The 27,579-nt window shown below is 36.0% G+C and overlaps 2 protein-coding genes and 1 long non-coding RNA gene across 3 annotated transcripts; 2 read left to right on the top strand and 1 right to left on the bottom strand.

Annotated features, from left to right (window-relative positions):
• The first annotated feature begins 111 nt into the window (after positions 1-111).
• On the top strand, positions 112-23,240 carry LOC111778932 (MADS-box protein EJ2-like). The gene is made up of 5 exons (XM_023658949.1): positions 112-472; positions 18,634-18,709; positions 19,181-19,242; positions 19,320-19,419; positions 22,932-23,240. Exons 1-5 carry the CDS (start codon positions 288-290, stop codon positions 23,016-23,018), a joined length of 510 nt encoding a protein of 169 aa, XP_023514717.1. The 5' UTR covers positions 112-287; the 3' UTR covers positions 23,019-23,240.
• Positions 22,259-23,018, bottom strand: LOC111778943. Its single transcript, XR_002812617.1, has 2 exons — positions 22,763-23,018; positions 22,259-22,533 (listed from the first exon to the last, which is right to left on the bottom strand). It is a non-coding gene; the product is annotated as an uncharacterized LOC111778943 (long non-coding RNA).
• A 2,052-nt stretch (positions 23,241-25,292) lies between the features above and the next one.
• LOC111791181 lies at positions 25,293-27,553 on the top strand. The gene is made up of 2 exons (XM_023672430.1): positions 25,293-26,082; positions 27,301-27,553. The coding sequence occupies exons 1-2, from the start codon at positions 25,695-25,697 to the stop codon at positions 27,315-27,317; spliced, it is 405 nt and encodes a 134-aa protein (XP_023528198.1). The 5' UTR covers positions 25,293-25,694; the 3' UTR covers positions 27,318-27,553.
• The last annotated feature ends 26 nt before the right edge of the window (positions 27,554-27,579 follow it).

Below are 27,579 nucleotides of genomic sequence, written 5' to 3'. Positions count from 1 at the left end.
GCCACAACTACTCTGACACACTTCACCAAAGCTCGACACGTGTCACACCAAAACGCTCCTCTTTTATATTTTCTTTTTCTTTTTCTTTTTATTCCCCCTCCCTCCCTTGCTGTTATTAGTCTCTACAGTGAGGTGCTCGAAGCGAAGGTAAAAAGGAAAAAAGAAAAGAGAAAGAAAACAGACCAAAAAAGGCGGGCCTAAGTTTTGTGATTCGTTTGGATGAAGATAAAAGGAGGGTGAAGAGAAGAGAAAGAGGAACTAGGGTTGACTGTGGAGACACCAGAGAAATGGGACGGAAGAAGATCGAGGTGAAGCGAATCGAAGATAGGTGTAATCGCCATGTGACTTTCTGCAAGAGAAGAGCTGGATTGATAAAGAAGGCCCGAGAGCTCTCTGTTCTGTGCGACGTTGAAGTCGGACTTGTCATCTTCACCAACCGCGGCCGCCTCTATGAGTTTTGCAGCGGAAACAGGTACGCTTTTGACCTTCGTTGTTTTTCTTGTTTTTCTCCGATTGTTTTTGTTCCTATCGATTATGGTAGTGCAAGCAGTAGCTGTATGTCTTTTGAACGAACTTGAACTATTGCCTTTTGTTTTTTTTATGCTTGCTATTTGAAGTGATTTATGCCATCGGAAAATCTGTGATAGTCTTAGCGCGTTTTCTTCGTGAACTCTGCTTTCTGTCATATCGACGAAGAAAATGCAATTCTTCGTTTTTCTGTTTGATTTTTCTGAAAGAGAACCTCTTAGGAAAATCGATGGGGTTTAGTGTTCCGGTGCTTTGTTCGATCTGATTTCTCCTCGAATCTTTCTTTTCTAATCCCATCGTCCCTGGATTCTTTCTCCCGAGTATTTCCTTCCTGATATCGGCCAAGAAAAGCAGGCCCGTTTGATCTTTGAGAGATTTTCTCGGATAATTATTGAAACTTAGTTTTCCGACGCTGTGTCGCTCTCTGATTTCTTCCTGAATGTTTCTCTCGTCTGTCCCTGGTTTCGTCTCAGGATTTACGTGCTGTCTGCAGCATATGTGATTGCATAAACTTGTAATTCTGTACATAAAGAAATATTTTTAAGCCATATAACTACAAACACGCCACTCAATACCTTTTTTTTAACATATACATATATACCTTTAAATGATTTCGTCAGTCTTAATATTATTATATTATCCTTTTATCACTGAATAATTTAGCCAAAATTCTAAATCCGTTTTAGTATTATCTTTTAGATGTCAACATCAAACTAGGATGAGGATTACAGATGAGAAAATAAGACAAAAAAACAAAAAACAAAAACAAAAACAAAAAACTTAGAATAATGACAAGAAGTTTTCATTGCATTTTTTCCTAGATTAAATATTCTGAGACTCGGAAATTTAAGTGTGGCTTTAAATATATACTGTACTTTAAATTACTGCAATATAGGTGGTCCAACTTAATAGAGATTATGTTTATTTTTTCATAAAAATAAAAAATTGATGTTTTCTATATAGCATATTTAATCAATTGTGAATAGTGTATTATCAATTTCAAGTAACCTTTATAATTTTTTTTTCTTTTTTCTTTTTGTGATTATCATGGTTTTCTTAATAGTCTGTCGACAACTTGACATCCTCGTTTTTCTAAATTAACGATCATTACGAATAATTGCTATATAGGTCTCCGAATTTGTTACTAATTCCTTGTATATAGTTTTTAGATTTTAAAGGATAGAGCTTGATTTCTTACTATTTTTCAATCATGATTTTCATTGTTTTTAAGTAAATATTGGAATTATTAGCCCAATCTATTTTTTTTTTTTTTTAAATAAATTTTAAAAATTTCAAGAACAAACAAATTAAGTAGTTATTGAACAACCCAAATTATTTATATTTTACATTAAATTAGTTTAATATGATCATGGAGTTACTATTCTGTGTTTTGACCCGAAATATATATGAGGCTATTTGGTAACCAAGTTTGAAAAGGAAAATTATTTCAGTTTTACATTCACGATTTTGTTTCTAAAATAGTTTTCAGCAGTTGGGATTGATTAACTTATTGGTTAAGTGTGAGATCAACACACTTGAGAAGAAACACAGAAACAATACATATTTTTGTGGATTTCTTTTATTACTGAGGACTTCGAAATTATACCGTTGTCAAATTTGGCATTTCAATTAATATCTTATATTAACACTTTTCAGTTTAATCCCTGCGTTTAGTTATTGATAGAATTGGTTTATGCAGAATTTACGTGTCATTGGTGAACTAGCAGTTTTCAATGTCAGTTATTCTGAAAATACTAAATGTATTGAGTATATTAGATTGATAACTATTTCATGTTTTATCTTCTGTTTTTTTAAATTATGTTTATATATACTATTTTCATTTATAAGGTTCTTTGTAACCCAACACATTTTTACAAATGTTTTCAATATCCAAATCAATTTTGAAACTGAAAGAACAGAAGTTTTTGTTTTTATAATTTGACTATGAAACTAATTGTTTCTTTAGAAGAAGTAAGACTATAGTAAATAAATTGTGAGGAAATAACTACAGTTTTTAAAAATAGAAAATAAAAAATGAAATAGACTTTGTATTTTAACACTTTTTAATCTAATTATTCCGTTGTAAATGATAAAATCGATTTATGCTAAGCCTATATGACTTTGTACATGGTGCATGAATGAAAAATTATGAGAGGAAAAAGAGTTGTGCAAGAGAAAAAAGCTAAGACATTTGTAGCAATCTTGAGTTTTCATCTCATATATATATATATTTTTTTATCTTTTATAATTTTTGGTTAATTCACTCGTACCATAAAGTAGGTTGAATATTTACTCACGACAAGAAACTAAATTACAAGAGTATTCAGACCTAAAAGATAAAATTAAACTGAACAAATATCCAAAGATTAGTTACTAAAAAAGCATACATTTCATTTTTTTTTTTTTTGAAAAAGCACATTTCGGGCAACTTCACCCAATTGATGTGTAATGCATTTGAATCAATTCTTTTTATTTTCCCTTTTAACAAAATATTAGGTTATCCAACAAATGATTCCCTTCATTCGGTTTTGGTGTCAACCGACATGGGCATTCAATGATGAAGAAGGCCCTCGTTGTTTACGCTTTTCTTGGTTCCTTCGTAGTTCTCTCTCTCTCTCCCCCTCTAACCAGCAACTTCTTACATGCAATCCATTCACTCTGCCCCTGACTTGATGAAATTAGGAGGGTTCACCGAATTCAACAATCTAAAACTTTTGAAACTTATGGATTGAGTTGGAATAACTTTTGTGTTAGTCTAAAGCATTCCTTTAAATTGATCCGATCCGATCTAGAAACACTCTACCTGATAGTTGCTAGTTTGGCTAGGAAGTTTGGACCTTTCATTTTAGATGTGTTCGTTTTGAATATACATTGAATACTTTGATACTTACTTCACATATGTAAAGCATATATGAAACACTTTATAAATGCACCGTGTCAAATGCTTTGTACACTTTTGAGTATTTCTAGAACAATGATTGAAGCTTTTGATCTTTTATTTATTTATTCATTCGCCTTCGTAAAAAAATAACAGAATTTTATCTTGCTTTAAGTGCATTGTTACCTTAGATTTTGTTTTTATTAGAGATTAATTTTTTTAATGGTAAGTCGGCTTCAAAATATTAGGACATTATATAAGTAGCTTCTTTAACCTCTTGAAATATTGCGTGTCATTATTTCATCATAAATTAAAATCCAATTGTGTACATATAAATCGTTGAAATGAATAAAAATAATCATATCCAGTTTTAAAGAACTAAATTCAAAGATGTATCCTTGTGTTGGAAAGGTCACATTCAAGTCACGGGTTTTTACGCCATTCCTAATCTAGTGTTTTCTCCATGTTTTGTAAATGTATCCCTGCTTTCTTCTTCTTTCTTTCTTTTTAGGTAGCCAAGAGTAGTCTTTCTTAGGAAGCAATGATGAGGATTTGGTTCTCTTTTTGTTTAGAGCTGGGAACTCCTTTTTAAAAGATTAGATCATTTATTTTGAATACGTTTAGTGTGTATATATACACACAAAGCTAAAATTATCTTGAATAGTCTAAGTAATTAAGATGCCGATATAATGGACTTGGAGCTGAGATTATAAATTTATTTCTATTTCTGTATCATAGCTTTTTGGAGCTAGGTTAATTTTGTGATCAAGTTAGCCCTATCTTTGTTCCCTAAAGTTCAGGATGTAGAAGATTGCCAAAGCTATTGGTCAAGTAGGGTAATTTTAAATCCAAGAGTGAATTGAAAGAGGCTAAATTGGTAGTATTTCCTTTTGCCTCATTGTTATATTTCGTTATGAGTAATGATATTGGTTAATATTTTGAAACATAAAACACATTTTTTACCCGTATACATAAGATTGGTTTCTTTGGATCTTGAAAATAAATTATGATGCTGAATTAGAGAGTTAAGAGCTTCCTCTCTGAAGCAATCTAAAAAGATAATTTCTGCTTTTACCTAAGATAAAATATAGTGAAGGAAACTCCTCGACTCTCTTTTAGACATCTAAACGTAAGTTATTATGATGTGGTTGACAGATAGCCCGTCTATGCACTCCATCATCAAATTTATAGGCCACATGCTATTTTCCCCTCTCTTGGAAATGTCCATCAACTCTGGCTGGTGTTTAGGGGATTTGACCTTAGGGAAAAGTAGTTTTTAGATGAGGAGAGTATGTGTGGAAAGTCTCCAGGTTTTGACACCGCGGTTTGAGCTTAAATGACTGAAGTAGTTGTAATTATCAATTAGGCCTTATTCTTTTATATTGGAGTCTTTTTCTGTTGGAATTCTGGCAGTTTTTTATGCTATTCTTTCATATTTCTCAATAAAGTTGAATTTTTTGTTAAATTTATAAAAAAAACACACACACACGGTACACCCTCCTTACACAAATACCCATATGAGTGATTAGAAGTTAAAAAAAAAGCTTTTATTTTGGCAGAAAATTCAAAACTGTAAATTAGATTAGCTACTGAGCACCACCTACTCCGACATACGTGACAGAAAGTCATCACCTTATAGGCATCCCATAATCAGGTTTATAAGGCTTTCAGTATTAGGTTTGGTGGCGCATTTGGGAGTCTGTCTGATTTTGTGAAATTATGCTCAAGCTTCCTTTATATTATTTGGATTTCCGTAAAGAACTTCCTCGTTTGCTGAATCGTACATTTGAAAGTTGCTTTCTTTTAAGAGATCTCTTCCTTGCAACATACAGTTCTACATGTATAATAGCAGTTGAAGTTCACACGATATGAAAAGACCCAAAAGAGTGAGTACTCGGACTAATAATTGCAGACTTTGGCATATTTGGAATGTCGAAAATACCCTCTAGTTGTAGGCCTAGAGGGTAGCCTTGAGAATATCCTAAGAGGGGCGCCTCTTTGATTCATGCTTGGGCTATAATTGACTCCTCATTTTACAAGAAATCGTGTCTAAAATCAGCCGTACTTGAATTCCTTTCCTTAACGAAGGCCCTGATCCAGTTGGACAATGTTGGAACATCAATTTTTTTTTTTTTTTTTTTTGTCAAGTTTTTCGAATTTCTCTTCTAGTTTATGCCCAACCCTAGAAATTGGAAGGATTTGTCCTCATCTTAAAATTCACAAGCATATGGACGCAAATAGTTTATTTGAGATTAAAATATATATTAAAGAGAAAAATTGAAACACAATACATCTTTGGTCCAGTTCAAACCACCTCGTAACATAACTTCTCAAATAAAACTATTAAAACATAAAAACATAAATTAAAATGGAGGCAAAAGTCATGCTGACATCGACTCATGATACAACCAACAACCAACAATCAACCCATCACTCCTTAGTCTATTGTTGCTTTTCTTTCTTTAACTATTGTTGCTTTTCTTTCTTTAATTCTTTCTTCTTCTTCTTCTTTTTTTTTTTTTTTTTTTCGAAAAAGGTTCCATATTAAAAATACTGAAATTCCTTTAATGGGTCAAAACTTGCATACATGGATATGCAACAAGAACATATATGACCTAAATCATTTCGGTCAAGTTTTTTATTTTTCCATGGTTAATGTAGACTATCAACCCAGTTTCTAAATCATACCAATTCTTAGTGTATAAGCGGAAATCTTAGAAAATTTTACCTGAATAAGGAGGATTGACACTTGCAAGTAGAGTTGAGTTGAGTTTAATCTGTCATAGTGTCTCGTAATCATGACAATAAATGGGTAATTTTCACAATATTTATCATGATAATACATAGCACTCACATTCATGCATATGGTCTCATAATCGACTTTTCTTTTATACGTACCAATAGATGTATTTATAACATATTTGCTTCATTATATACAATGCATCACTTTAACACATAATACAATTCACGTATCCAACCCAGCCTAAGACCATCCATGAGGAGAGTTACTTAGCTTAGAATGAAATTTCAACAATTAATTTATCTATAATGATCCTTGCTCAGCCTAAGCGATTCTCACCCAATCTATTAAGAATATTTAGATTAATACAAAGGGTTAAACACTTAACTAGCAATTGAAAATTATAAAAAAATAGATAAGGAAGTTACCCAAGTGATTCTTAACCAATCTTGGTTCTCGAAACCAAATGAACTCAAGCCTAAAATTAATCTAAAACTAGACAGAAGAGATTGGACAAGTAGGTGTTGATTGAGAACCGTTTAGATCATACCAAAGAGAAATTAGAAGTCAAGGTAGATTAAAAAAAAAAAAAAAAAAAACTTGAAATCAAGAACACAAAATGTAAGTTTTGCCCCCAGTGCAGAATCGGCAGCGACTATTAGAGTCTGGCGGTTGTCTAGGGGAGACGGCAGTACTGGGGTGTTGTGTGGTGGAGCAAAAACAAGTATGGGAGGGAGAAGGAACCCGAAAAGAGAAAGATATACATGTTGTGCGAGAGGGACATGCTGACGACGACCGGCGTGAGCGTCGCTGCAGTCGGGCGTCGGAAGAGGGTGTTTCTAGAGGGTGACGTTCGAGAGAGTAATGGGCAGAGATAGGGAGTTGCGTGGGTGAGGATTAAAAAACATAAGAGAGCTTAGTGAGAATGTGAGTTATAGGTTGATTAAGTCTAACGAGACCAATAAATAAAATCATATTGAATTCAAATGAGGATTTAAGAGAGAAAATTTAATGGAAATAAAACTCCGCAATTGAGGGGGAAAAATATAATTTAACCTGACATGGAGCTCTTTAGTCCACGATGTTTATATAGATTATTTATAAATAACATTCGTTAATCGACAATTTATTTAATTCCAAGTTGACAGAAATTATGTCCATTAACAAGTAATTATTTGATTTCTTCTAAAAATGCAGTTATTTGTTTCCAAAATTGTTAACAATTAGTAGATATAAAAATTGTGCAAAGACTTAGTCGTGTTGGTCACTTTTATTTGTCTGGTTTTCTACTTCAATTTCTCTTTCTTTCGTTTATTATTATTATTATTATTGTTATTATTATTGTTATTATTATTGTCATTATTTTCTAATTATAGTCTAATTCAGATTTACCAGTTGGACCACATTTTTTTTTGTCAACCATTGGCTAAGTTAATAGATCAAGAAAGAAATGTAGGGATAGAACGAAAGAGGATTAGGAGCGTGGAATGGACCTAGGTAAAGCATAAATAAGATTAGAAGTATATATAGAGCTCAATGGGCCTAGGTGATTAATCTCAAAAGTAGGAATTGCATTGTGCGTTTCGATGAGTGGTTTTACAGTTAGAACATATTTGTATTTGGTGAGACATGGAAGGCCAAAAGAAGGTGTATTTGGTGAGACATGGAAGGCCAAAAGGAGGGTGATGGAGTTATTATTATTTCGTTTTACTTGTGACTTTGATACCTACTAGATCAAAGGTATCTTAAAATATATTATAGAGGGAATCAGTACCTTAAAATATATTATAGAGGGAATCAGTGTTGCACCATCGTCATGACATGTGTGATGTTAGTCATGTGTGTTGTTAGTGAGCATGGGAAGACAAATGTTTTAGGAATTTTTTTTTTAGAATGTAAATCTAGGAAAATATCTAGAGGCAAGGGTGGACTAGTTGTGTGCCTCTTCCCATGGGTCACACGTTTCTAAACAAGGTTGGACTTTGGCGTGGAATGTACAAATGAGTTGGCACGGGCACAATTGTCATAATGGTGTTCAAATGAAAGGATGTCTTGAAGGTACATTTCAAAATATAAACCCAAGGATTTGTTCTTGATTAGCATGTTCGAACAAGCATTGAGTATAAGATGGCACTCAAATGTCATGAACAATAGTTTCTTAAAGCTATTCTAGAACTCGTAAGGGGCTGGTGGAAAATTTAAGCTAGTCTGGGCTCAAAGAAGTATTTGATGAGCTAGTGTTTACCTAGTGAAGTGATAGAAATCACCTTGTAATAGCTTAGTAATAATTGTTCGAATTCATCTCCATAAGGCGTAGCATAGACTCAGTAAACTAACACCAAAAAGCATAGAGTAAACTAACACCAAAAAGCATAGAGTAAAGGACGACCATTCAAATGTCACGAGAAATAATTTTTGGAAGCTAGCCTAGATTGATAAGGGTTTAGGCTTAGATGTTGGTTAAAAATTTAAGCTAGTCTTAGCTCAACTATTGCTAACATCTATCACGGTAGTACATGATTTGCATGATAAGCCGATCTTTATCTAATAAAGTGATAGAGATCATTAGGCAGTGTCATAGCAATAGTTGCTAGAATTCATCTCTATAAGGTCTCGACTCGATATAGAATCAAGACAATAGAGTAGTCGGGAACAAAATGATAAAAATAAATGTTTAAAATACCGAACGGAAGTTCATCCATAGGCATTCTTGAGATTTAAAAGAATTATCAATATCTATGTTAGGCCATCAATGACCCAACTTTGAGATCATAGTTTATTCAAAAAATTGCCACCACTTTCCGGAAAAAAGAGATTGTATCTTCCGCAACTTAAGATCCTATAACTTTTAACAAGGTCATTATAAAATCGTTTAGCACACCTTTATCCAAGAGATAAAGGTACCCTCGAGCCATTATAACAAGGTCTTTAAAACATTGGTATCAATCCCAATATAAAAATGGGGGAAAAGAAAAACGAGGGAAACTACATTACTTCGACGTTGAATAACATTAGAAACAATTCGTGTTTCCTAACCATTAGTAAATGTGGGAAAAGACGTCTCAAAGACGATTCAAGAATTAGGCTATGAATCCACCCATGATATGATTTCTTGGTAGAGATCTTATATAAGAAATATATTAGACGATTCAAGTTTTCACTCTTTTTACTCCTTTTTAATAAGTATCTCCCATTTTAATTCTTTCCTCTATTTTACTTTATAACAAAGGAGGGGGATTTTTTATAATTTATAAAGAAAAAATATAGTTATCAAATATAGTTGTATTGGCTTAAAAATAGAATAAAAACACTTTAAGTACCTCACAAGATCTAGAAAGAGGACACAATCAAAACCATGTCCTCTCATCCTTCCTTCCCCTTCCCTCGTCTTGATAGGTTAAAAACATTACTCCAACGAAATAGACCACAGACACAAAGAAGAGAAGTAAAAAATGACAAACAATCTCAAACGGTACTCCAAGGACTTAGTCGTGTGGGTAGTCCACTTCACAGTGAGATGCTTCATATAAAATGCTCATCTACAAGAATCTTTTCGGGAGAAGCATTAGAAACAGGAATACACCTTGTCAATAGATGTCCATCTTCTGCCATTGAGTTTAAAACTCCAATATAGAAATTGACCAGAAACACTCCGTCTTGAGCAATTTGATACACCCTACGCTTAAAAGAAACTATGCTCATACAAAAGAGGGTCGTAGTCCTTGTTATGTAATATCAGAGTCATGGTCCAAACTTACCTTTGCCAATAAAGTTTTTAGATCTTGAATATAAGAATGGTGATTAGTGATTGAGCTCTATTAGAATAGCAGTGTTCTCTCCTGGACAAATAGATGACTATTTGTCTAAAGGGAGATAATGAAAAAATCATGAAATAAGGACAACTATACTAATGTAAAAACTTCTTGAAACAAAGCATCTTTAAAAAAAACCATGATCTACAAGAACGAACTGAAGTGAAAAGTTAATATAATTACACAAAATTCTCACTCCAACCCCAATTACAAAATAAACACTCTTTCAAACCACTTTTTCCATTCTCGAACGAGAGACTAGAAAAAGGAAATTTCACTGAAGTTTTATACTCTAAATCTCAACCCATTTCTATCGGGGACAATTTGAAAACTTCTATTATTGCTCCTTCTGTAGCACTTAGAACCCTGGGATTCACGTTGGCGAGATAATTAAAAAACTTCCCAGGGAGTATAACTATAGGAAGTAAAAATTAGATCTTTTACCTTCTTAGGAAATGTGAGATGCCATCCAAATATATTGAAAATTGTTGTTAAGATATTCCGGGCCTATGTGCATTGCATAAATAAGTGGCTTTGTGATTCGCTTTCTTTCTTGCGTAATGGACACCAATTTGGAGAAAGAGTGATATAAGGCGTTTNGATTTTCACTTGTGCTAATGGCTTTATGCGCTATTTCCCAAAGGAACAACTTCATCTTTATAGGGTGACGTCCTTTTCATATTGGCAGCGTGAGATTTATTGCTTCTACTTTTTCTCCCATGTCCATCATCAAGGATTTTGTAGAAAAGACCCCGTCAATGCTGGGGAGCCAAATCAGTGGGTCTGCTTTGTTTGACAAAACCACGGGAGTAAGGTCAAGGCTTAATTCGGTTCATTCGTTGCTTCATTATCCTTTAAACTTCTACCAAGCTTCAAATTCCAAAATTTGTTGACAACATTTCACGTTTTTTTATCGGCCCTTTTTGCTATGTGAGAGTCTGTACAAAAATGGATACTTCAGGGCTAGCGTGGTGTTTTCAATCTATGGGTCGGTCCAAAATGATGTGCTTCCTCCATCACCCACCTTATGAAAAGTTCGGTTGGTGATGAGGTTTTGTTGTTTCCTTGTGTACTTCCCAGGCTCTTTTGTAGAAGATGGAGGAGTTGATTTTTGTTTGAAGTAGGAGTATATTTGACCTTTAGAAGATTTCTCCACAAGGTCTTTTCTTCATTTTCTTCGTGATGATATCTCCATGTCCATTTGGCGATAAGGTCTTTGATCTTCTTCTTTATCGAGAAAAGACCAAAACCTCCGTTTTCTTGTTGAGAGGTTTATAATATTCCATCGAACAAGGTATAGGTCATCTTTCCACACACTCTCATATGTTCATATGTAAAATAGTTATCATCCCAACCTCTTTCATGATAAAAACAAATATACGATGAGATTGATTAAATTTCTTTAAAGGAAGTCAAGATCTTCTATCACGAAATAGACAATGTCAGCACCTAACCTGGAGCATTTTGACGAACATGCTCTATTAGAACAATCATTTTTCATGTGTTTAAACCGTTTGCTTCCCTAATAGCTCTTATTCTTTACAAAGTGTTTCTGCTTCCAATTGCTATTATTAGCGTTGATCCTCCTATGAAGTACATCTTTCACTCGTCAATTTTTTAGTTTACTAATATCCTCAACATAATCTAAAGTCTTCTTGTATACCATGGTTGACTTCATCTAAGATGGTAGAAGTGGCATACGTGAGCTTCAATGCCTTATCTTCCATCATCGACCTTCACTTGTATCAACCCCGGATGATAATAGAATAAAAGAAGGGTTAATCACCTTTATCACTTTGGCTTCTTTGTCTCTTAACACCCAAATTCCTTATGAAGTAGGTCCAAATCCCTTTCTAACTTTGACCTATTATCTCTCAACTTCTCACATAGGTTTCTAAACTCATCCAACTCTCCAAAAGTCTAATCATGTTTCTTTCAAACGCTCAAGTTTTTCAAGTATATTCTCGTGTCAATTCTTAGGCTTAAGGAAAACTTCTCCATGAAACAAAACCTCATTCACTTTTCCCTAAATGCTATAACAATCCACCTAGAAAGCAATTTAAAGAACGAAACAAAAAAGGTCATGTATTTTCAAACCTTAAATGCACATGGCTCCATGGCCCCAACTTAGACATGCTGACCAATTGTATGGTCTTTGTATGGTCTTTGTTAGATAGAACCTGAGTTTTTCCTTATTTAGATTCACACGATTTCATTAGTTGATTGAATACCTCCGTTTGACCATTTGACAAACACGTCGAATGGATTACCAAACTTTTAGACCGCAATTTTGTAGAAAGTGGCACAGATTTAGTTGGCCACTCTCCAGCCATTAGTTGGACACTCTCCGTCAACAAGTGGTTCAGTATCCGATGTTGACAAGGTCCAATTATAACGAGTGGACCTTGTTGATGCGCGTCAACCTACAGGCACAAGGGTTATGGCACGCTCTCGAGCTAGAGGATGGAGAAACGATTGAGCCAGCCCCCAGAGATGCTGGCATCTCTCTCCACCAAGCGCACCGCGCAATCGGCCTGGGAGGGAATCAAATCCCGTCGAGTTGGTGTACAGCGAGTGCGGGAATCCAACATCGAGCAGCTTGGTGGAAGGAGCTCTCGAAGATCCGCTTTCAGGACGGTGAATCCGTCGATGACTTTTCAATGCGGATCACGGGGCTCGCCAACAGTATCACCACTCTCGGTGAGAGCATCAGCGAGACAGAAATTGTGAAGAAGATGCTGCAGGTCGTCCCCGATCACCTTGAGCAAGCCGCGATTTCAATTGAGACATTGCTTGACGTGAACGACCTAACGGTGGAAGAGGTGACCGGAAGACTGCGTAACGTCGAGCAGCGAAAAAAAAATACCGTAGCATTATTATAACAATATGAGACAATTTCAATTCTTCAAGTATCTTGCTAATCCCTATACCTTTATAAATTCAATGGAATATGGCTCTAAATTTCTCTTTAGCAACACTCTTGGCTACTGCATTTTATTTTTATGACACATAACTCCAATAAAAGAAAAATAAACGAAAAATAGCCAGATCAATCTTAAATGACTCATCATATATTTGGATGTTTGTGAGATAAGTAGATCAATCTACCACAAGTCTTTGGTGTCTATTCTTGTCCTTCACTTGTCCAGATTTTGCCTATTGTAACTAATTCTTCCAATATAAGAACAATAATTAGATGTAGATTTTGTATCATGAGTACTTCCAACCCTATATGTATTAGTATATACTTTAGCGCGAAGGCGGTCATGTTTCTGAAATAATATACCATAGTATTCCTTTCAAATATTTCAAAATTCAATATATTATTTTCAAAACGAATGGTCTAGGCGAGTGCATAAATTGACTCTACTGCAAATGATATATCTAGATGTGTGTGAGATAAGTAGATCAATCTACCCACAAGTCTTTGGTGTCTATCCCTATCCATTACTTAGTTCAAATTTTGTCTACAATAACCAACTCTTCCAACAAAAGAACAATAGCTAGATGTAGTTTTCGTATCGTTAGTACTTCCAACCCAATCTTCATCAATAAATACTTTAGAGAGGTCATTGTTTCAGAAATAATATACCTTGGAGTTCCTTTCAAATATCTCAAGATTCTATATTTTACTTTCAAATGAGCAAGTCCAAGTGAGTGCATAAATTGACTCATACAAATGATATATCTAGATGTGTGTGAGATAAGTAGATCAGTTAACCCACAAATCTTTGGTGTCTATCTCTGTCCATTATTTGTTCTAATTCTGTTGATTTTAACTCGAGATTCAATTTGATGGAAGTTTATGTTGTTGAAAAACATGACTATTGAAGCAACTCAATAAAATGTACTTTCTATTCTCTGATGTACTTTCTATTCTCAATATTCTCTCATATACATACTCATCAATACAAATCCTTTAGCTAGAGTTCTCCTTCATTTTCCTCTCTCTTATTTATTTGTGTTCATCTAGATCGAGTGTGTGCGTTGCTGTGCGATCCTAACAACTAGTATCAAAGTCAAGTTGAAGTCACCACGATCTGTGAAAATGGAAAGTTCAAAGATTGGAATCGAGAAGTTCGATGGATCCGATTTCGGTTTCTGAAAAATGCAGATTGAAGATTATCTGTATCAGAAAGGTCTTCACGAACCCCTGTTGGGGATGATGCCGGATACCATGACCACGGAGCAGTGGAAGCTCAAGGATCGACAAGCCTTAGGACTGATCCAATTGACGCTATCCAGAAACGTGGCGTTCAACATCATCAAGGAGAAGACAACGTCAGATCCAATGAAGGCACTGTCGAATATGTACGAAAAATCGTCGGCTATGAACAAGGTGTATTTGATGCGAAGATTGTTCAATCTACAGATGTCTGAAGGTGGATCTGTTGTTAATCATATAAATAAATTCAATATGATCGTAAGTCAATTGAGTTTGGTGGAAATTAATTTCGAGGATGTAATTAAAGCGTTGATTTTGATGTCATCTTTACCCGAGTCGTAGGATACTGTTGTTGCCGCAATCAGCAGTTCCCAAGGACCTGATAAACTGAAGTTTGATGAAGTTTGAGATATAGTTCTCAGCGAAAGTATTCGCAAACGAGAAATTGGAAATTCATCTGGTAGTGCTCTCAGTGTTGACCTACGGGGAAGAAGTAAACCGAAGAGCCCAAACAAAGGGCAATCAAAACCAAGGAGCCGAGAAAAATCTTCAAATGGACCAAACGTAACGTGTTGCAATTGTGGAGAAAAAGGTTACTTTCGGATAGATTGTACAAGACCAAAAAGGAAGAAGAATCACAAATCTAGAGATGATGATGATTTTATAAATTCAGCAGAAGACATTGGGGATGTTCTAATCCTTAGCGTAGACAGTTCGATTGAATCCTGGATTTTGGATTCAAGTGCATCTTTTCATTCGTCTCCAAATAAAGAATTGTTCCGGAATTTCAAGTCTGGAAATTTCGAGAAGGTGTATCTTGCCGACAACAAAGATTTGGAGATTAAAGAAAAAGCGGATGTGTGCATAAAAACTCCGACATGAAATCAATGGACATTAAAGGATGTCAGATATATTCCTGGTCTCAAGAAGAACCTGATCTCTATTGGTCAGTTGGACAGCACAGGTTATGCAACAAAGTTAGGAAAGAGTTCGTGGAAGATTATGAAGGGTACTATGGTGGTAGCACGTGGCTTAAAATCTGGAACCTTATACACCACTGCAGGGTGTATGAACATAGCTGCTGTTGCTGAAAGTGCTTCAAACTCAAGTCTATGGCACAATAGACTTGGACATATGAGCGTGAAAGAAATGAAGATGCTGGCTGCGAAAGGAGTTTCAGAAGGTCTGAAATCTGTTGATGTGGGTCGTTGTGGGAACTGCGTTATGAGCAAGCAGAAACGAGTTAGCTTCACAAGGACTGCCAGAGAATTGAAGAAAGTGCGGTTGGAAATGGAACCAGACGTGGAGCAAGGTTCGAAGACAACGAAGCAATTGGGAATTGAGCTTGAGTTGCAGGAAAACTCACCTAGTGATGTTGTAGCAGATACTCATGAAACTCCTGAGACTATTGCTGAAGAATCAGAGGTGGAGCAAGGTTCCAAAACCACGAAGCAAGCGGGAGTTGAGCTTAAGTTGCAGGGAAACTCACCTAGTGATATTCTAGCAAATACTCATGAAACTCCTGAGACTACTGTTGAGGAACCAGATATGGAGCAAGGTTCCAAGACAACGAAACGAGTGAGAGTTGAGGTTGAGTTGTGGAGAAAATCACCTAGTGATCTTGTAGCAGATACTCAACAAACTCCTGAGGTTGTTGCAGAGGAACCAGCAGTAGAGCAAGTGACACCTGGACCGGTGTTGAGAAGATCATCTAGTACTATCAGAGTACCAGATATGTATGTACCTTCATTACACTATCTGTCGCTGATGAAAGGAAACCAGAGCTCTTTGATGAGGCCCTACAGTTGGAGGATACAACCAAGTGGGAGCAAGCCATGGATGATGGAATGTCTAGGGTTCAAAAATGCGTTGTATTGAGGCAGTACGTGGCAATAGCTGAAGCTGGAAAGAAGATGATATGGATGACTGACTATTTGGAAGAATTGGGCAAGAAGCAGCACAAAGAGATTCTTTATAGAGATAGTTAGAGTGTCATACAGTTGGTGAGGAACCCGGTCTATCATTTAAAGAGAAAACACAGAAGACGATACCATTTCACTTGCAGGTTAGTGAAAGATGGTGATGTGTTTGGAGAAGATAGAGAGTGCAAAGAATCCAGCAAACATGTTGACAAAATGTGTTGATGTTGGAATATTGAGGTTGTGCAAAGCCTCAATTGGTATAGTGCAGTGAAGATGCTCATGATCGTTTGAGAATGAAATTCTTGGTTGACTGGATCAGTCTCCAGAGAATTGTTAGGTTATGGAGTCTGATGCTTATTTATAGCTTAGTCAACCCAGAGTAAAGCTATATTTGGTAAATGACATATAAAGTAAATTGTCAAAAAAGTTATATCGGGTAAAGCTATATATAGTAAATATATATAGTAAAGGGTTATATCTGGTAAACCTATATATAGTAAGCTAAACCATATATATGTCCCCCGTCAAACCTTTGAAAATGTTCTCTGTATTCTCTCTCATACATACTCATCGATACAAATCTTTTAGCTAGAGTTTTCCTACATTTTTCTCTCTCCTATTTATTTGTGTTCATCTAGATTGAGTGTGTGCGTTGTTGTGCGATCCTAACACTTCTTAACAGACGCGTTTTAAAACCTTGAAGGAAAGTCCGAGAGCGAAAGCCCAAAAAAATACAATATCTGCTGGCGGTGGATTTGGGCCGTTAGATTATCGATCTAAAAAGATGCAGAAAACTCATTAGAGTCTGACTTACGAAAAGTCTCCATGAAGAAGTGGGTACAACCCTGAGAACTGGGAGATGACTTCGTTGCCAGAAAATATTGGCTCTCTAATCGAAAACGACGTCTCCCAAGTTCAAGGGGCCTTGGTCTTTAATTGTGAGCTGTTGCAGAAAGGATGATAAATGGTAAAACACTGAGGTTGGCAAAGGTGAGAAAACACTATTTTGTGAGGATTGTAGGATGGGGGATGGCTCCCTTGAATCTGCTTCTCCAAAACTCTTTCAGTGTAGCTAATTCCAAGAATTTCTTTGTCTCCTAATGCTGGAAAGAAGAGTGGAATTCAAAATTCAATAGAAATTTGACTGATCTTGAAATAGAGGAATAGGTTAAGTTCTTCAAGTCGATAGAGAATGCTGTACAGCCACAGGATGGCATAAGATAGTTGAAAGAAAGTACGGTGCAAGCCCTCATTAAAAGGACATGTTTGGGTTCCCCATATGTGAGTATCATTTGGAAAGCTGTGGAAATATTCCTTTGTATCTTTGCCCTCAAGATGCTTAATACATGTTGTAGAGAGCCCACAACTTCGATACCAACTAGGCATGTCTTGTGCAGGAAAAAGAAGGACACACTTCACTTGTTCTTTTACTGCCCATTTGCTGCCTCTACTTGGTATAGATTGTTGAATCTTTCGACTCAGGTTGGTTTTTCCTAGGAGTTAGCCAAAGGTCTTTTACCAGCTCATTTCTAGAGTTTTCTTTGAGGGAAAAAAGCTAGGATTTTGTGGTTTTTCTCAAAGGTAGCATTTTTATGCAAACTTTGGCAAGTTAGTATTGAAGTGATGTTTTCTAAGATTAAGTCAAGCTGTTTTCTTCTATTTGGTGTTACCTCATACTGAATTCTGTAACTCTAGTTTTAACACAAATTATTTCCGATCGAAAATCCTTTTGGTAATGTTTCTCTACATTATAATGTGTATTATGTAAAATTAAAATGTAAGAATTTTCCCTTTCTGAAAATTTATGGCTCTGCCTCAGTTAGGAGCAAGAACTGGACATGCGGCTTAAGTAACAAACATGGGCATGTGGCATGGACAAAGGACATGGCATAAGCAAACAACAAAGTGGCAAGATGGGCAACTTCTTTGTTAGGAAAATCTGGAGTTCAAAAACAGAACCTTCCAAAATTTAGCTATTTGGGAAGGAAGAGAGTGGAGATGTTGACAAGTTTTTTAATTCAGATCATAGATAATTCCAATGAGGAGAAGGGGGAAGGAAGAGAGTGGAGATGTTGACAAGTTTTTTAATTCAGATCATAGATAATTCCAATGAGGAGAAGGGCCATTCAGTTAAGTATTTAAGTATGGTGTTGGGGGAGAGGGCAAAGTGAGTGTGAGCATTCATGTACTTGCCTTGCGAAAATCGTTCACCCCTCTTAGCAAGAGAGGGGGTATTTGTTGAATTAGGCTTACTAGTCAAAAGAATTTGGCAAGAGGTGGCCTCTATTTACGTATACGTTAAAATAAAACCAACACGTTTCCAACATAATGTATCCTACATTTTTAGAAACTAATGTGTCATCTTGTACCTTGTGTTTGTCTGTTTCATTCTAAAAAGTAGCTCTTCGAATGCTACCTACATGCAGTCCTTTAGGGGATTTTAGTACATAATTTTGATTTTAACTTCAATTGGCTCTCAACTTTATACTCCAAATAAAAATTAATGCTTCCAGATGCTTTAATGAAAATAGTTACGCCCATTACTTTCTTAGCACTGACTCTAATATTCTTTCATAATTTTGGTGCAGCCTATCGAATGTTATTAAGCGCTATCAAAGCCACCTTGAAGGGAGAAATGAAAATCTAGTTGACAATGATACGAAAGTGAGTAGGATTTATAATCTCTATTTAATAATGTATGTTTGCCTGCCTTATAGCTTATATAGACTAAAAGGACTTTTTATAAATGTGAAATAAATGATAAAAAATAGCGTTTGGTTAGAATTTTAAAGAGCAGTCAAAGTATTGTATCAGTTAAAAAGCACTTGTATTTTACATATTAAAGTACTAATGTACTCTGCAAGTGCTCCATTTTAAAACACAAGCACGCCAAACAAGTACCAAGTACGCTAGTTTGAAAGTGCTTATGTATTTCACCACTCGATTTTTGTTTTTGTCTTCGTTTCTTTTTTTCTGGGCGGAGAGTTTCCTCTAAGAGTAGTGCGCTTATGGGGGAGAATATCATGACTTTCATTACCTAGGGGAGGAAATCNTTTTTTTTTTTTTTTTTTTTTTTTTTTTTTTTTTGTCCTTGAAGTGTAATCTTGCGTTTTCTTTCTGCTGATTTTTCTGCAGGACCATGAATCTGATGAGACAATCTTGGTTTCACTTGGAAAACTCCTACAAACTATTCAAAGGCAATTTTCTATATTTTAACTAGTCATTTTTATGTATCACACCTGCTCATGCTTCACTGACGTGTCCTGATTTCCAGTCAGGTTGTGGAACCAAATTTCAAGAAGCTGAATGCAATTGATTTGCTGCAATTGGAGAACCAACTTCAAGCCACACTTCACAAAATCAAATATCAAAGAGTGAGTACATTTGTTGGCACTAATATTCATCTAAGAGATTTCAACTTATTAACCTTTAGTGACGTGAAATGGTTTCAAGTCCTCCATCAGTTACTCGTGTGTTACACCAGCAAAATCAGTGCAAACTTTGCTAGATACATTACTATGCTGTCTTATATGTTGTCCTACACAACCTAGTGAGCCCCTGCGTGCAGAAGTGTATATGGTGATTCCCCCTGGAAACTTTTAAGCAAATATAGCCCTCCCACTAACGGATCTAAATGAAAGATTGAGGGCACTCTTAGGGCCTGAGAAACCCACTTTGGGATATCTTAAACTTTTTAGGCTTGTTAGGTTCTTTGTGCTTCTAGGATAATGGTTGGTTTGGGCTGGGGATAGCTCTAGTCGGGTTAGATTCCTTGCCAAGAAGATTATTTACGAACATTAACACCATTGGTTACATCTTGAACGTCATCTGTCATGTTAAGGTTACATAATGTAAGGAAGCTTCCGTAATATGTAGCATGTTTTGTGGGAATAGGAACAAGATTTTAAAGACTTTCTGGGCTTCCTTTTTAAATATGGACTCCTCTTGTGGTCTTATTCCATCCTTTTTGTGATAGAAGGGTGTGATTATTTAGCATGTAACCTTATTTAGTGTCACGAGGAACGTCTTAGGAGAATCTTCAAGTATGAGAGAAGTTTTTGGAAAAAAAAGTTAGCCCCAGGTTCGTTGCCTCCTATTGGGTCTCAAGTTCTTGAAAGGAAGTTAGGACCTAAGATAGGTTCATTTGCCTCCAATTTGGTCTCAATAGCTAAAAATTCAGCAATTACCTGTTATTTGTCTAATGTTTTTCTTCTTTTCTTTTCCTTTTGGATAAACTATATTTTTTGTCCCTAAGATTTGAGATCTGTGTCAAATTAATCCTAGGTCTTAAAATTGAACAACCAAGTCCCTAAAATCTAGGAAATACTCCCAATTTGAATCCAAAATCTGTTAAATACTTTAATGGAAGCCAACGTGACAATTTATAAAATAAAATGATAGTAATAATAGTAATAGTAAAAATAATAATTATATATAAAATAGCATTGCAAAAATTCCTTCGTGTGTATTTTTTCCCCCACAATGGAAGGTGTGTTCTTCTTGATGGAAAAAGTTCTTTTGAGTCCCTCAATGATTAGTATAAATAACAAATAATATATGATTGGGCCATTCAGATATATAGTTATTTATACATTAAAAAAGAGGGTAAATTTTAATATTTTTTTAAAAAAATATATTTTTATAATTCTGAATATCATGGTTACAGGACAATTTTTTCAAAAGCGTGATGAACTTATAAAAAAAGAAAATTTTAAATGAACTTTTATCAATCACTTGTCGAATAAAAATAACATAAATACCAAAAATTAAAAGAAATTCAATAAATTTTAAAAACGTCTTAATTAAGAAAATATAAAAAATAATTAAATAATTAAATATTGGACAGGCCCAAACCCGACCCAAGTATGCCCGAAACTCTAATCCATTGGGTGGGCTTGGCTAGGTTGGGCCAGCTCGATCCAAGCCTAAAAGTGACTAAGCTTTCACATTTAAGGTCGGGTTGGGCTGACCTAATAACAAGAGTGACTAACAAGTTCTTTAATAAATCTTCCAGAAGTTCTGGGTCGAATATGTTGTCCTGGTTCATATTGTGGCAATATAACATCATTATTATTTGAATTCAAGATAGAAAAAGTGCTTCCCTTCGTTACATTGTCTTAGTTAACTCACAAATAAAAAGTTACAGTTCAATGTGGAAACAGTTCACCCAATAGGGGTATGGAAGTATATTAAACAAGTTCTAGACCATTAAGAGCTGTATAGCATAAGGGTGATATGCCTCGTGCAAATTGGAGGGGAAAGTACAACTCTTCCAACGGTTTTGACTCTCCCTTTATTAAGGCCTTTTTACCTAACATTCCTTTATTACATCACCAACTGTAACTTCTTCCGAACTATCCAACCCAAAATTTCACCTTGCTTTTTTTTTTTTTTTTTTTTTTTTTTTTTTTAAATTTAAATTTGAGGCATATTAAATTTTCAGATTGTCTTAAAGGTGAAACTGTTATGGTAGAGTCGAATAGCTTCTTGGAACACTTCCATGAGAGAATAAAGATATAAGCACATTTCTGCTCTATGTAAATGACCTAGTTATAAGCTAGGATTAAAATTAGATCCCTTAGCCAGTCTCAACTGGGAAACATGGAATAGTGGATGAATGGTGTGAGCAGCAACTCCATCTGACGGGCAACTTTTCTCTCTTTTAATTATGAGATCAGGTCCATTCAACTAGGAGACAGTTTCTCTTTTTGCATACCCTAACACTAATAGCTGCCCATTGGGCTGAAGTTTTGGAAATACCAAATCTCCTATCAGGTTATTTCTTGTTATTACCTTCATTACTGACAATACCTTCCATGTTCCGACAGAGTTACAATCTTCGACCTTACTTTTTTTACTTAAAACACATTCCTTAGATTGATCCATCCATTATCATTGCTTCCATATGCAGATTCTCTTTTTTGCATAACATAAGCACGCATATTCCCATCCCATGTGGAATTTTCCCTCGTCCTACCCTCATCTTTACATGACCATATGCTTCGAGGCATCTTTTTCTATGACTTCTACACTACTCCTTTGCGTTCCTCCCATTCACAAAGTTTTCTTCCCACTCCAAGTGAGCTACTTTTGGCCTAGATTGTATGGACTCAAATATAAACATTCTACAATTTACTCTTCCCCAAATCAGTGTGCAAAAGAAGAAAATAAAAAAAAAAAAAAAAAAAAAAAACTCTGGCACAAACAAAAGAATGATGCAAAAGAAAATTGTTCTCTTTACTCCCTCTCTATCAGAACTTTTTACAATCACAAAGTTGATATATGGTGGTGGGTTGTAAATGAAGAAGGGATGGGAACTAGAAACCACCCATTCTCGACTTTGTACTGCACCTACGCAACCAAGGACGTCCTCAAATATACTTGAACAGCCTCTTTAACTTGAGAAGGAGAACTAACTCCCTGATCCTCAAGTGTTAAACTGACTCTCGAGGCTGCAACTTTGTGGAATGTGCGGATTCATAGGGATTCTGGGCAGAGGCTCAGATGTAAACATGTACAACTAACTGCTTGATCCTCAAGTGTGATTGAATTGATATATAATTCAATAGCAATTAAAGACTATTCCATAGTTATCACTGTTGCTTTAAAAAATTGAAACTAGTTGGCATATGTTGTTGTATCTGTTGCTAAGAATGTTTAGAAAGATACTTGCAAAAAGTAGATGTATATGAGCAAATATATATATAGAAACCTTACCTGATTTCCAAATATGATGAGTTATTCCACGAATAGCTTACTGGGAGTACGCTTCTGCCATTGCACATTGTTCTGACCGATACAAATCTTGAAACCGGATACCAGCAAGGAATTTAAAAGTTACATTTAGGAGAGGAAAATCAATAATGGCTGCTCTACTTACTTGCAGATTGAGGCAATGATGGAAGATGACTGTTGGACAGACCACATGGAAATGGCTATAGGTATGGTCAACAGCCAGTCATTTAATGAGTGAAATTCCACAAACAATACTGTGTCTGATGTTATAGTCCGAAATAAAACAATAGAACGTAACTGTAAGAATTCCTTAACACCCTGCTAACCTGCACAAGCGAATGTGCATACTATATAATGTCTGATTATAACAGTTGTAGTATGCATAATTATCAGGGTCTATAAATGAGCCATGCAGCAAACACTTATTTGATGCTCTTCTACCAACCGTCAGCCTTATTATTCTTCTTGGGAAGATTTTTTCATTAACACTTGCAATCTTTTCTATTTCTTGATTCCATTAAATTTTAGTTAGCGAAGCCTGCTTGGTGTCAGCTGAGGAGGCTTATATTTTCACACCTATGGAATAAGAGGCACCCCGATAAGTTTGGGAAAACAATGTCATGGACCGTGGCATTGATTGTTTCCTGAAAAGAGCTCGAAGACCATTTTGAAAATTTTCTTGAAAAAAACCGCTGATGGTATGGTCACTGGTCAGGGCTTGTTCGGACATGACAATTGGAAGTGACCGTAGATCGAAGGACTCCACTGGGTTTGAGGTTCTTCACAATAAAGGTACATATTCATGGAAATGACAATTGGAAGCGACCCTAGATCGAAGGACTCCCTCTTTACTTGCGGTATATTTCTTTTAAAATTCTATTTAAAAAGGGGGGGGGGGAAAACTAGTACAATTTAAAGAGATTCTTACTACCCAATTTCTATGATCTGGTAATTACCAGTTGACATATTAAAAGGTTAAAAAATTATTAAAAAGAAAAAAAACTCAACGTCCTATAAATTTCTTCTAAATTAATATATATTTTTTAAACTTTGAATGTGCTGATTTATGATTATATTACTTGATAGCATATATTTAAAGTAAGATCAATCGTTTTAGGATCATGCAACCGTACTTTTAAAACAAATATATCATATAACATGTACTAAAAGATCCGAAATACTCTTGAAAAAAAGAAAATGAACAAATCCAATGTCAGAGCTTACGTTGTTCGACAAACCAACCCTGTGCGGCTCACGTTGAACACGACGATCGTAAAAAACATGGAAAAATAAAATCATATTTACTCCTATGTCAACGAAAGATACTGGAAAAATAAATAAAAAATGCACATATGGGACACGCAAGCGAGCTCCATAACCGCAAATGGGCATCTAAAAATGAAAAATCAATATTCAAGCTCGATTTTCTCAAGATTATCTTTTCTACTGTTTTACCGTTCAGATGCCGGCGGCGACGCATGTCACCAGCCCGGCGAAACGCCAAGATTTAAACCATCAGATCTCTAGGTAATCGAGAAAGCAAGTTTATTATTAGCGAGTCGACAAAGTGGAATCACAAAAAACAGTAGCAATATATATAATCAAACTAATCATCAATCATTACCTGGATCATCGAGATACCATGCTCTCCAACGAAAATCAGATCACATGCAGCAGAAGGAGCAGTTTACCGTCCTTCCACCGATCTAGCTCATCGTACTAATATTTTTATATTTTTACAGATCGAGCCAAGCACAGCCTTCGAATTCACCGCCATCGATTGATCAATCGAACACGAACCGCAAGGCATCAGAATTCATAATCTGAGCGGTAGATACAGAGTTTGAGAACGAGATCGCCTCACCGAAAGATTGATCTGATGCATGATCTGCCGAGTTGTTTTTGCGCGATGGCCAATGGAGGAGGCACTGAGTAAAACAAAAAGCACCGCAACCGCAACCGCAACCGCAAGGGCGAGACGATTTGGGCGACCAATAGAAGGATGCCAAAGCGGAGGAGAGAGACGCAGAGAAACCGAAATGAATATGAAAAGCGCAAACGCCAAAAACGCATTCCGAATTTCTTTTTGCGCGAGACTCAATTTTCTGTTTTAAGTAAGACAAACGCTCAGCTTTTTCTCTGACAGATCCCTTCTCCTTTCCATAAAAAGGCCTATTTTAACCTATCAATTTTAAGGCCTCTTTCCTTTTTCCATCTCTTCTGATTATTTATTCCTCTCCAATACTCGACTTTCAAAAATCATAAACTGGCTCTCCAGTTCGCTACATTCATTCCCAACATGATGGTCTTACTCAAAACCATCTTCATGGAAGTCGATGTTGGGCGGAGAATTGGATGTGCAAGTCTCAAGCATAACCCTTTTTCTTGTTCTCAGACAGTGCCAATTAGTATGAGTAGGGTAGTCACATTTGACTTTCACGTACCTCAATAATAAATTTGTAACAAGTGTCGGACATTTTTGGATCCCGCATGACCACCTACTCTCCCGCCACATTTAGCTTCCTCGATTCTCTCGTTGGGGATAAGTTTTCTCTCTGCTTTATCTTCCCTTTGTCTCCATTCAAAAAGACTTCAATCCACAGAAAAATCCATATTCCATTCAACTCGAACTCCGACTCCCTTCCTTCGCCACACCGTTTCACAGCCGAATTCTGTCATTTTACTATTCATTCTTCTCGGTAATCCAACCCTCTCCACACACACTCTTCACACTTATCCACATCTCACCAAACTCTCTGCCATTTCCCCCCATTCATCCCTTCTGGTCGTTCGTTGGTTGGCTGACCCTCATCATCATTTACGATTATCCATTCGCCTCGGTTCTAGCGACGACCTCCGTAGATTGTTTGTTGCTCTCTTTGCTGGGGTCTTTGTGGTTGCTTCTGAGCAGAGGATGACGATGAGTAGGCCTCAACAAGATCCCCAATCTGGATTTTTGCATGAGATTTCGTCTCTGCTTTTGAAAATTCTCCGATCGCCGCCCCCGCTGGTGCCATTTGCAGATCATGTGCTGGAATTATCTTCCGCTATTTCGTCTTCCTCGATAACTTTTCCTTCGTCCCAGATGTCACCGGCTGGATTCGCGGCGCTGCTTTTGGGGATTTCGCTGGCTTTGATGCTCTGTGGATCGGTTACCTTCTTCCTTGGCTTCATGTTGATGCCCTGGATTCTCGTTTTCGTTATGATTTTCTACATGGTTGGGATAGTTTCTAGCGTCTCTATGTTGGGACGCTCTATACTTTGTTGTTTCACAGCTCCAACACCCCGGAAAGATTTTCATGGCGAGTTTCTTTTCTGCCTCTGTTTCCTTGTGTTTATTAGATTTGGGTTTTGCTTCATTTCCTTATCTGAATCTTGTTGCTTGAAGTTTGATTTCACTAATATATGCATATTATCTGTATGTCTGAATTTTCTCAAGGCTTCTGCCTTTTCTTATGCAAAATTCGTATCTATTTGCCCATTGCCTTGCGAAGTATCTTGTCAATAATTGATGTTTACTTCCTGTTGTATGCTTTGTTACTTGAATTTTCTCTATGGAAGTTGTTATATAGTCAATATAAACACATGTTTGTGTATGTGTCAAAATTTACAAAGGATTGTGAGATTTGGTAAGGCGGTGTGGTAATGGTTTGGATGGGGATAGCGACTTTGATCTGTGGGTTAACATATGATAAGCCTAGATGTCTAGTGTAGCTACACGTGAATTAATGAGGTGGGCCGTGAGTGTAATGCAAGGAGTGGATTTAGATACCCCCAATATTAGAAAAAAGAGAGTAGAAGAGGAATATCTGGCTATATCTTGTTCAGTAACGTCAGAATTTTCTTGTCTTTTAATGTTTGCTCTCTTGATTTTGTAGTTTGAATTTTGTTAACGAAGGTTGGCTATATCAATACGCACACATGTATAAATCTGAATTTTCTTAGGCTTCTGTTTCTGGTTGTGCCAGATTCGTTACTACCTTGTACAATAACTAGTGAACGAGTCATTTGCCATATTACAGGAAGAATTTAAAGGAAATTTTAGCTAGGCTAGTACTTTATCAAATGCAAGAATATTAATGCTGTATTGCCTATATGATATCTTGGTAATTATTTTCTCATACTTCCATCGATGCATTCAAATTCCATGTAGACGCCAAGTATGAGAATGCTTAAGTTTTTTTTTTTGAATTTGGGTGTTTTGTGTACATACACGTTCAGCATGCTTGAAATTGTAGGACTTTTTACTTGAATTTTTTGGATTTCTGGTACTTGAATTCTTATAATTGGTATTCATCTCTGTTATTTGGAGTTTGGAGGGATTAGGTTGGGTTTTCTCGTAGCGCCAACTGAATTCTATGTATCTGCTCTGTGTCGGAAGCCTACTTTTGAATAGAGGTTGCAGCATATAACTATTGTTTCAAGTTTTAAGCAATTTTTTGCAGTATCGATAAATTTGATCATTTTGTGGCATGCTCTTGTTTATTAACTTTGTTTATTTGTTATTATTGTTGCTGCAGCTTGGGAACAAATGTAAATATGAAGTGGCTTTGGTTCAACCAGAAGGTTAAATTATTTAGGATGGAGCACGCGGGGCTTACAGGAGAATATGAGTAAAGATGCCCTCGTTAATGTGAATGGTGCTGCCTCTAGAAATATTTAGGCAAGACGAGGTTTGAATTATTGACCACAGTTTGTTGTTTTTGAAGTTGTGGGAGTAACATTGTGTTAGAATCTTCCTACTTTTGAGACTGTTTCAGTTCATTTCTTCCATTGTTTTCTAGTCTTTTGATCGTATG

This window comes from Cucurbita pepo, chromosome LG01 (assembly GCF_002806865.2).
Source record: "Cucurbita pepo subsp. pepo cultivar mu-cu-16 chromosome LG01, ASM280686v2, whole genome shotgun sequence".
Taxonomy (NCBI): Eukaryota; Viridiplantae; Streptophyta; class Magnoliopsida; order Cucurbitales; family Cucurbitaceae; genus Cucurbita; species Cucurbita pepo.
The sequence above is the reverse complement of the archived record's forward strand: the minus strand, read 5'-3'. Positions and strand labels throughout refer to the sequence as shown.